Below are 11,452 nucleotides of genomic sequence, written 5' to 3'. Positions count from 1 at the left end.
CTTACGTCACTAGACGTTATGGGCAGGAGACAATGTGATTGGTCCGCCGAGCATGGGGCTCTACCAATGGCTGTGTCCGAATTGGTGAATGCCTACTAGCGTAACAACAAAGTCCGTGAACATTAAATCTATTGGTGTGGCTATTTTATTTTCCCAATATTTAATACTTTTTTACAAGCTTTGTTTAAAATGGCGGAGGCTCTTAATTTTAATATCTGAATCATGTCAGCATCCCGTCAAACTAAGTCTTTTAGGTGTTATGTTTCACGTTTGTGTTAGGTATTGGAAGGTCCTGTGATGTTTTTTATGTGAGTGAAGTTGCCCCCCCCCCCCCCCCCCCCCCCACCTTCTTCAAATCCAACAAAAGTGGTCCACAATATGTACGTCTCCCACAGTGTGTGTCTGACAAGGTAATCAGCAACACAGGGGCACCACAAGGGACTGTCTTTTCTACTATTTGTTTATAATGGAGCATTGTAAGGAAAGATAATTTCCCCTAGGGATCAATAAAGTAATATTATTCTAATTCTGATGTACTGTCTGAGTACTTGTGTATACATTTTCTGCAGTTTTATGTATTTATTTCTACTTTTTCATTGCAGGAAAACATTTTGTTTATTTCACTAAATGTATCTAATAACAGCGTTATGCACATATCAGAACCTTGACATAATGTCAAATTTTGAGGTTTGACTTTTTTTTTTTTTATCCAACTCATCCTAGTTAACGACTTATCTTCCACTTTTACCCCCAGGTATGGAAAGAGTTTGACACACTGGCTGTATCCCAATTCAGGGTCTGCAGCCTTAAAGGCCGCATTTTAAGGCCAATTACGTCACAGCGACACGACGAAGGCTGTCCCAATTCAAAGGCTGCTCGAAAATGCGGCCCTCAAATGCGTCCTTCATTTCATTGAATTTTAAGGATGTGGCGGTGGACTCCGTGGCCCAACATATCCCAGAATGCATAGCGCGGCAGTGGGTGTGGATAATTTTGCCGGAAAAAAAACGGCGGAAGAGGGGAGGCCGAAGAGTAAACTTTTAAAAGTAAGTACTGAATATTATGTTACTTATTTATGTGCGAATGTTTAATAACGAAGAACATTAAAACATTACTGTTGGCCACATGTCGGCAAAGTTATGTGACATTAGCGATGTTTGTACTAACTTGGTTTTAAAGCCGTAACTTTAAAATATACACCGTTCAATTGTTGACGTTAATCTTACAGAGAATGTGATGATTTTATGGATATTTAAATTAAGCACTGAGACAATTTTAGTAATGCCAATATATTAAAAGAACAATATTTGTCTCTCATATATATAACACAGTTATATATACAGTGTCAAAGAAACCTGTCTTTGAGTGAAGATTTAAGGTGACAGGAAATATAAATAATATAAACAAATGCAGCTTGAATCTTTACTGAAGCTCAGTATTTGAAACAGAGTTCATTCACTGCTGTAATAACTAATAATGATTGAAATTATAACTTTAATATTGGCCATATTATATTTACATTACCAAAGTGAGATGACTTTAGTCTCATGAACAACATTAGCTAATTGTTATTTACTAGCTAATCTTAAATGACTGTTCAGTACAGAAGTGAAGCCCAATAATCATGATTTCACAGTCAGCCTCAGATACTTACCAAATCAAAGCTCATGTAGAAACAAACAAACAAATGAACAAAAGATTTTCTCCTTCATTTCTGTCAAACAAAGCTGTATGAAACGTTTCCAGCTGTTAGTGTCATGGTTGCTAGGCATCCTGGGCAGCGAGACGGAGGCTAGACTGTCCCATTTCACAAGCCTCTCACTTCCGGCCTTTGAGTACGCGGCCCTTGTGGGCCATTAAGGCTGCAGACCCTGAATTGGGATACAGCCCCTGTTTCGTTCTCCACCCAGTAACCTAGATTCCAGCAGGCAAAGATTGGACTGACGTAAACACCCAGGCCTAAATTACCTACTGGAGGCTCCGGGTCTAAATTAGTGCCCTGGCCATAAAGAAACCAGAAGCTTAGTGAACAAAATCAATGCTTGGATGACGACATTGTGTCACAAATTGTATTTTCTATTCCTACATTGCCCTTTCGGTGTTTCGCGACAGTTGGCGCTTAGAGGTGCAGCTTTATTATTGGTACCCATAGCTGCCATTAAGACTTTTTTCGGCTAATTTTATGCGCTGTAGACGGGGCGTCAATGTGGGCGGATACTCTTACAAGATTTTGATTGGTGCGGTCACATCATAGGCCTTGCTGTTTGATAACAAGGCAAGACGAGGGGGCAACCGTTTTCATTCAATTTGTTATCACGCCACAAGAAGCAAGCAAAGGATCTTTAAAGTTGACGAATACATCTGAAACTCTCGAGGTATGGCTTTTAGTCAACATGCAACTGAAATCTCGGTAATGTTAGACGAAATGGTAACTTTTACCTGATGCTATCTACCTTGTTAGCTTGCGTGCTACAGAGCTATCGTTTGCAGCTAGCTAGTTAATGCTAATATGAAAAATGGATGACGTTACCGTTTATATACTGCTTCTTTTCGTAAGTGTATTGAAACTGCATTTTATTAAGGACTGCTTCTTATTCAGATTCTCTTAGGATAGCACTTCTAAGTGCCTCACACATTTATGATATTGGGATCGATAGTGGAGCAGTTAGCTTAATGGCTATTGCATCATTCTTTAGCTTTGCCTTTGACGCACATTCTGAGAACCTTCACAGACATGTTGACGCACATGAATACACGGTTTACCCTGAGATGATTTACAACATATGGACGATATAGCACGTCGGAAATTCTCCCTAATCAGTGTTTATTCACTAATTAAACCAAATACAATAAAGGTCATTCATTAATGCTGTCCGAGTAAATGTTGCTTATTAACCCATAAGAAGCCCTGTACACAGTGAGGAAAGTTCCTGTTAAGGCTTTAACACTCTCCTATAGGTTTTACTAACAGTAAAAAGAGTCTGGGCTCATATATGTTAAATTTTAAGTGTACAATAGTGTGAATTGAGGTTGCTATAGTAGATGTCCGAAAAAGGCTGTGCGTGTTGTTGTTACTGAAAGGAAGGTTTGTTTGTTTTTTTTTAAATGTCCTTTCAACTCGACAAACCTTGTTGTTCAATAGCCAGACACGGATTTCGTAAATGCCAAGTAACAGGCAAGACTATGGTTTGTTGGTGGCAAAGAGTAAATTGTAAAGTTTGTTAAATTTTATAATGACCTTTATCTCCGCTAGTGTTGAGCTATAACCTTCAATTATTTTATGCCTCTTCATTCTTTAGTATGCTAGGAATCTGTATAATCTTAATGAACTTCAAAAAAAGTTTGCATATGCTACATTTAGTTGAGATTGTTAAGAATATATGCTTATGTGTTGTTTATGTTTTGAGCGACCTCTCATTTCTTTACGTTTTCCTGGGAAAATAGGAAATAGTTGGAAATCAAGTATTTGGGGTAAATACAGAGTTTTTATAATTCTAACAAGCTTAAAAGTCAATATTTGGAATGACTACCTTTTATTCTTTAAACAGTCTTCAGGACTAGTTCTCCAGACTTTTTGAAGGACATTCGAAGCTCTTCTTTGGATGCTTGGTGCTCTTTGTTCCATTTTCCTTGACGGTGATCCCACAATGCTTCAATAACGTTAGGGTTCGGGATCCGGAGAGGCAAATCTATGACTAATGACTCTTAAGCTAATTTTTAGGCTACTTATATTTTTTGCTGTGTACTTGTTCAGTTTTCTATTTTAGCACATATTGCAGAGTTTTCAAACAACAGCTTTTTGAAAACTTTGTTGGTGTAAAAATACTTCTGTCAAACTTATCTTTGGAGTTTTTTGTGGATTAAACTAAAGAAATGTCTTTATGTGACAGGCCGCTACTAACCAAGTGCCTAAAGATAAAAAGGATAAGATTGGTTATTTCAAGTCAAATCAAGTGGCTTTATTTTCATTTCAACCATGTGCAGTGGTACAGTACACAGTGAAGCAAGACAACGTTCCTCCAAGACCACGGTGCTATATTTAACAGACAATCAACACAGGACTACATAAGGTGAGCAAGAAAAGTGTGCAAAGATTGCACACACAAAAAGACAACCAGTTGCCAAGTTGTCTGTTGTGTGTAGACACAACACTGGCTCATCTCTTGAATCGCATTGTGTAAATACTTAAATGATTCATGGGTCGATGTTGAGTAACTTAAAAAAAACAACAAAAATGGTCAAGTATAAGGGCTGAACTGAAAATGAACGAAAAAGCAGCCAGTGTCCAAAAGAAACTTTGAAAGACCTTCAATCAAAATGTAAAGAAAAGTGGAATGATTCAAGGCTTTTGCACAGTATTAGACATAATTTTATGTCATTTTATGTTACGTTCTATTTGTTTAGCAGCTCTTGGAAGATCAGCAATAAAATTAAATAAAACTGGGTAAAGCTTTTAGTAGTTAGTCGGCAAACACAGAATCCCTGTGGTATCCTTAAATGGAACTTCACAGTAGTAAATGCGCAACACTTTGAATTTAGAATTGAGGATGATTCTTATTGTTAGTTGACTAAATTTTTATTTGAACGTGGTGAATGTGTGAACATGGGGTCTTGAACACAAGACCTGTTGGGCTCCAGTTACTGCCTGTCATTATTTTCTGTCAAATAATAAAAGGTTCAGGAAGTTCACAGGGGGTTCAAGGAGATGACGTCATCTAATAGTCTTAATGCAACATCGATTAAGTATATTTAAAAGTAACCACTTGATTATTTTTAAGCAAATGATCAAGATTAGTATCAGATGCTAGTAATAGTTAGGAGGTATTTGTCACTTATTACTAGATGGATTACATTTCAAATGTTTCAAAAATATGAAGGAATTTGTGTAATCTGTTTTTTTCTGATTTGTGTTTGTGTAATGATTTCTAGTTTGAAGAGACCTTTAGTCCTCATAATGGAGCCTCCTCCTAAACAAATAAAAGATTTTTGTCATGCTGTGTTCCCAGTCTAAATGATGGATTTTAATTTTTTTTTCCTTTTCTCTTATTTTCCTGCTTTGTCCAGACAGTACACTGTTCTGCCTCTCCATCCAGTGGCTTCCGAGGTGTTCGTGCTGTCAGGGTGATGTCAACAGCCTGTCTCGCACGCTTGGCAAGATGCAGTGGTCTTCACGTGGGTCGAGCCGGTCTTGTACAGATGAGCGTAGTCCCCCTTCCAGTCCAGCATGACAGCCACTTCCAGTTCATTTTCCGCAAACCGTTCCACACCCCGTCAGAAACTCGGCACAGTAATACACGCTTTGATCCAGACAGCAGCGGCCGCCCCACTACCTGGGATTCATTTGGAATCTGGGACAATCGTATCGATGAGCCCATCCTGCTGCCCCCCAGCATTCGTTACGGCAAGCCCATTCCCAAAGTTAGCCTATCCAAGGTAGGCTGCGCCTCGCTCATTGGTCAACGCAAGGACAATGAAGACCGCTACCGCGTCTCCGAGCTGACCGACAGGGTGCTCTACTTTGCTGTGTTTGATGGGCACGGTGGATCGGAGGCAGCTGACTTCTGTGAAAAATACATGGAAAAATATATCACGTAAGGAGTTCATATGAGTCGCTGTCACAAGTAGCTTATTCATTTCTGAATAATGTGAATGTCAGATGTCACAGCTCTGTAAGTGATTTTTCTTTCTGATTTCCTCAAGGAACCTTCTTGCAGACGAGGAAAATCTGGAATTAGTTTTAACAAAAGCCTTCCTTGAAGTAGACAAAGCTCTAGCAAGGCATTTGCACTTCTCTCCAAATGGTAGGTGCTTTCACATTATATGTTCTTGGATATGCTGTGTACTCTGTTTTTATGTGATGACACTTGTTTCTTCTCTCTTCAAACATAATTTACTTATCCTACTTAGGCGTTGAAGCTTTGGATTTCCCCACTGAGCACTTTTGGTTAGAGGTCTGTCATTTTCCCCCCAAGTTCCTTAAATAATTCATGAATAAATTAGCTACGCGTAGAAGATATGTTAGTGTTTTTCTTGCTTCCAGCACGACATTGCCAGAAACAGAAAGGTAACAAATTAAAGGAAAAATCAGAGTACACATTTGGATAAACGGAACAGCTTTACCTTACATGCGTGACGCCACACAGGGTTTACCCAGTGGGTCGATTAATGAGAAAATTGTAGGAATTCTTGACTGCTGTTATCAGATCTCGACCATTTAAGAACGTCACTACCCCGAGGTACCTCCTAGTGAGAGAATATCATTTGGACAGAATCAGATCTGTCAGTAGAGCTTTAAAGACTTTGCATAATTAGTTAATAGTGAGTTTTCCTTTAATTTGTCACCAATCTGTTTACTTTTCTTTGTCTGCAAAGTGTTATGTTTAAAGCAGGCATTTTTATTAAGGAATGTTTGAGTATAACTCAAAAAAATTAATGCAAAACATTTCCCTCAATAAATCTAATTTACATGTTTGCCCTATTTCTGTAAAATTCATCAGCTTAGCTTGAAATTTCTCAACCACCTTTTATGTCTTAAGTTTAATGATATATGAACGCTAGTGTACTTGTTACATGGCCTCACTTTGGCCTCACTCTGTGAAATGTCCCAATATGCCTGTATGTGTGTGTGTGCATGTTATCTACGGCAGCTGCGGAGCCAGCTAAGAGCTGGAAGCCCTTGGCACCAGTGTGGATGACGAGAGGCTAGATATTGAAGGAGAGTCCAGCGGGTCCTAAATCCTGGACTACTGGAAGGTTCCCTATCTTTCTCTCACTTCTCTCTCTCTCTCTCTCTGCCTCTACCTATCTCTATCTCTCTTTTTGATTTTTCTCTTCTCACCAAGTGTATGCAACGCTTCTTGTGAGACAGTGCTTCAGTTTGAAAGTTGTGTGAGATTTATGTTGTCAGCGACAGATCCAGTCCATGTTTAATATTCAGATTAAGCTTTAAAGAACGTTAAGTCTCTATCAGCTCATTTAATTCTGAGGAGAGGAAAGGATAAACTTTTTAATTGCATAAAATTTTACCGTTATTTATCTACCACCAGAACATTGTTTGCCAATGTCAAATATTTGACAGTAAAACTTGTTAATCTTCTTTGTTCCAGTAATTTCTCAACATTTGGCATAAATAAAACATTTTTTTCTTATTTATTTAAAACGCAAGTCGTTTACTTTACTGAGTCAGTTGAACATAATATTTCTTGTGACTGACTTATTATATTTTCTCAACCCTAGAGGCATCCATGGTGAACATAAGAGGAAAGATAAAATGCTGAACTCACTATTATGACATTCTCTGATGTTTCTGTGTTGCTTTACGAGTATCAGGCCCAGTATCGGGCACTGATAAATGTTGTTGTTATTTATTATCTTTTTGGATTCAGCTTTAGACTTACCTGCTGTAACATTTGCTCTGGACCTCAGCTCTATTCTGCAACAGTTCAACCTGCATGTGTGACTGCCTCCTCTGTTGTTTACTGTGTGAATATCTGTAGTTTTTTCTAAGTCTACTACATGGCTTCCCACCCATGTGTTCATGTTGTAGCGTGTGACTGCGAGTGCGTGAGATACACCATGTTGTTGTTAACACTATGGGCAGTGGCTTTGTGGAGCTTGAGATTTTCTCGTATGTCTCTGTAGCACCCGGGATGAACGCAGGAACCACCGCCACCGTGGCCCTGCTGAGGGACGGCATCGAGCTGGTGGTCGGCAGCGTGGGTGACAGTCGTGTCATGTTGTGCCGCAAGGGCAAGGCCCTTAAACTCACTGTTGACCACACCCCTGAGAGAAAGGACGAAAAAGACAGGTACATGATGCTTTTAAAAGCAGGTTTTAAACTTCATTTTTTCTTTCTTTTTTATTAATTGTAAGTGCCCTGAAAAGAATCCTGCCTTCGTAGCATACATGTACTAATATACCGATCTGCACCTGTTTAAAGGATAAAGAAGAGTGGGGGGTTTATCACCTGGAATAGCCTGGGGCAGCCAAATGTCAATGGCAGGTTGGCAATGACGCGTAGCATTGGAGACTTTGACCTGAAGAAGACGGGAGTCATTGCTGAACCTGAGACCAAAAGAGTAACGGTAGGTTTGTAAATTTAGTTTGTCACTGAAATATATATTTTTTGATACATGTTATCTTCAGAAGATGCAGTTTTTGTCATTTTTCCTCTGTGCACCACCACAGTGGGTCTTAAATCAGACAATAAAGATGCAACTGACTTTCAAACTTTTGAGGGTTTTTACAAAAATGTTAGTGTATAGGCACATATGGCTGCCAATGGAAGCAAGGCACTGGGGTTATTGGTAATGTGACTGCTGACAGAAGTAGCAGGATGAATTCTGAAGTGTGCATGTCATGCTGCAAAAAAAATTTGACAGTGCAAATGATAATGACCTAAAGCAAACTGGAAAAACAACCCAAGAGCTTCTTGAGGGAAAGAAATTTGATATTATTCAATGGCCAAGTCAGTCACATGATCGTAACCAAACAAAGCATGTCTTCAGTTACTAAAAACCAAACTGAAGTCACAGAGAGACACAAACAAGCAACAACTGAAGGTGGCTGCAGGAAAGCCCTAACCGAGCAGCTCGAGGGAGGAAAGCATTAGGTGAGACCTTAGCCACTGACTGCAAAGTTCACCCAGGTGTTTAAAAACAATCCTTATATTTAAAATGTTTGTCCAATTATTTCTGAGGCACTGAAAATGGGGACTGTTTTATAAAAATGACTGCAAAATATTTTGTTTGTATTTTGTACGTCACGATTGTTTGATTTAAAATCCACATTGCTGGTGTATTGGGCAGAACCATGGACTGTTTTAATGCAGATCTCTGCAACAGCACATTTTCACATCTGTTGTTCGCTGAAGAAGACAGTAAAGCCAGTCTTACCATCTTCTTGTAATAGTTCAGTAGATTTGTCTTTTTAATGTCTGTTATAAAGTATTATTTATTTATTCCCTTTCAGTTGCACAATGTCCATGACTCATTCCTGGCGCTGACCACAGATGGCATTAACTTTATTATGAACAGCCAGGAGATCTGCAATGTCATCAACCAGTGTCACGAACCCAAAGAGGCAGCACAGAGAATATCTGAGCAGGTAAAACATTTGATGCTTTTGTTGAATATTAGCCCATGGGTCAATGTGTTACCTGTTCTCCTACAAAGTTGTTTGTTGCTGGGTTTCATTAAGTTTTGGTTGACTCATGTACTGAAATGATCTGTTAGACACAAAAAAGCTTCCCAAAACCGTGTCCATGTTTCCTCAAGTCTGGAATTTCCTACAGAAGATTAATTTTTGCTTGAATTTATCATTCATCCGATGACTTTCTCTAACCTTGTTGTGCTTCACATTGCGGTGCTCTGTTTTGTTTTGTTTTTTTAAGGCTATTCAGTATGGTTCAGAGGACAACAGCACAATCATCGTGGTGCCGTTTGGTGCCTGGGGAAAGCACAAGAGTTCAGACACGAGTTTCTCTTTCAGCAGAAGCTTCGTGTCCAGTGGTCGCTGGGCATAGGCTGCGGGACATAGGATGAAAGGACGAGGTCTGTTTAAGACTTTGTTAACATGTGCAATACATTTGGCTTCCTGTAAAGAAACATTGTAAAAAGTGTGTGGTTTGCCGAAATAATGACACCTAATGGCTACAACATTAATTACAGTTGCATGATGTTTATTGCCTGTGTGAACAAAGAGGCAGTGAATTCATGGGGGTAAATCTCCCTTTATACAAGGTTGTATCTACTAGCAAGCCAATGACCTCATAGGTGCTAAAAGTGTGTGAGCAGCAGACGGGAATGTGTGTTGGCTAAATCTGTAGCCTGCTCTACAGATTTAATTCCTCACCTTCTTCTGCCATTCACACGTTGTTTTATCAGTTTAGATTCATCACACCACAATCTCACTCACAATTTCATTTTTATTGTTAACCTACATTTTTAAAGAAAATGTATCCCACCAGTTTTAAGAGCACAGGTTTTAAGTTTGGACCATTTCTCCATTTTAATTTTGGGAGCAAGTGCAACAAAAGGAGTCAGGGTTGGGCAATTGAACTACAGTGATTGGTCATCAGCTGCTGTGAAACCCACACCTTGGTTGAAGAACTGGTGTCACTGATAAAGTCACTGACTGGGCCTTAAAAACTTTATGGCAAATTTAAAATATCTAAATTATATAGCTTTCCTATAAGAATTGTTCTTGTACATTTAGTTGCAAACCAACACTTTAAAATTTCCTTTATATTTAAAGAAAAACAAAATTTCTTAAAGAGCCGCAGAAGTTATTGGAAGACTTGGACAATCTTAAAAGATGTAAAGGTTTTGAACAGAGCTGCCTGGACAGCATTTTGGTGACTGAACTTGGTATTTATATAGGAATAAAAATGAAATTTTATGTTTCTTTGCCAGGCTTGCTTGATTTGCAACAGGTCCTTTAAAGGGGACTTAAGTGTTTGAGGTACTGAATCATACTGTTTCTGTTCTGTAAATAATCATCTGTGTGATATGTACACCTGGAAAACTGGTCTCACCTATATTTTCTTCATATCTCAGCTACGTTTGGCACATCAGAATATTCTACACATGCAGGTCTTTAGACACGGACCTGTGGTGTGAGTAACCTGGCGTTATTTTTGGTTTTCCACCGTTGTGTGTCAGTCAGACACAACAAAGCACACCTAATGCAACACTAGAGAATTGTTTAGCTAAGAGCCATGTATGACAATGTGAATGTTTGCTTAAACTGAAACAATGTAACCAGTCTCTGTAGGCTATAGGTGTGACTAAGCTGCTCAAGTCGTGTTGGCTGACCTTATGTGAGTGGATGTGTTTTCAGACTTAATCCGTTGAGCTGGTGGTGTGATCTTTTATTTTGTCCTTGTTAAGGCTAAAGAAATACAGCACGTCATATTTATCAGCATTATTTTATCTGTGAGTTCCTAATGTTGTATAAACTGTCATCTTGTAAATGTTCATGTAAATATATTTTCTCTCCCTTATTCTTGTATCTAACGGGACTTTGGATATTATAAAGGCGCTTGTGTGTATGATTTTCAAAATAGTTAACAAGCCTTCTGTCAGAGTTACTCTCTAACCTTGTGTTCAGTATTTTACTGTACTTTGTTGCACTGCCTCTGAAATATAATCATTGTGGTGTTGGATCTGCACCTGGGACCCAAATGTGACCATTTGAACGACACTGTTAGTACTGTACTCTTGGTCTAAACGGCTTGTGACACTTTCAATAAAAAACGATACATTTAGAAACCGTTTTCTTTGTAACATGGACGTGTTGTTATCCTCGTAAATCTTTCACTGTATGGACAAAAGCATTGGATCACCTACACATCAACAGAGCAGTTTACATGCCACTTCAAACAGATAAGAAAACATTGATATTTTTTAAAATATTTATTTTTGCATTATGTCTACATATATTCCAGATTTTT

At 38.7% G+C, this 11,452-nt stretch overlaps 1 protein-coding gene across 2 annotated transcripts; it reads left to right on the top strand.

Annotated features, from left to right (window-relative positions):
* The first annotated feature begins 1,870 nt into the window (after positions 1-1,870).
* Positions 1,871-11,270, top strand: ppm1kb (protein phosphatase, Mg2+/Mn2+ dependent 1Kb). Of its 2 annotated transcripts, XM_080879240.1 has the most exons (8): positions 1,871-2,375; positions 3,985-4,070; positions 5,065-5,591; positions 5,701-5,801; positions 7,642-7,807; positions 7,940-8,084; positions 8,971-9,105; positions 9,392-11,270. In XM_080879240.1, the coding sequence occupies exons 3-8, from the start codon at positions 5,125-5,127 to the stop codon at positions 9,521-9,523; spliced, it is 1,146 nt and encodes a 381-aa protein (XP_080735366.1). In that variant the 5' UTR covers positions 1,871-2,375; positions 3,985-4,070; positions 5,065-5,124; the 3' UTR covers positions 9,524-11,270. The 2 variants fall into 2 exon arrangements, with proteins under 2 accessions (XP_080735366.1, XP_080735367.1); XM_080879241.1 differs by lacking the exon at positions 3,985-4,070 and having other exon boundaries at positions 1,872-2,375.
* Positions 11,271-11,452: the final 182 nt, after the last annotated feature.

This window comes from Rhamphochromis sp. 'chilingali', assembly GCF_963969265.1.
Source record: "Rhamphochromis sp. 'chilingali' genome assembly, chromosome: 4".
NCBI classification, from domain to species: Eukaryota; Metazoa; Chordata; class Actinopteri; order Cichliformes; family Cichlidae; genus Rhamphochromis; species Rhamphochromis sp. 'chilingali'.
Note: the sequence above shows the minus strand (reverse complement) of the source record. Positions and strands in the feature narration are given on the sequence as shown.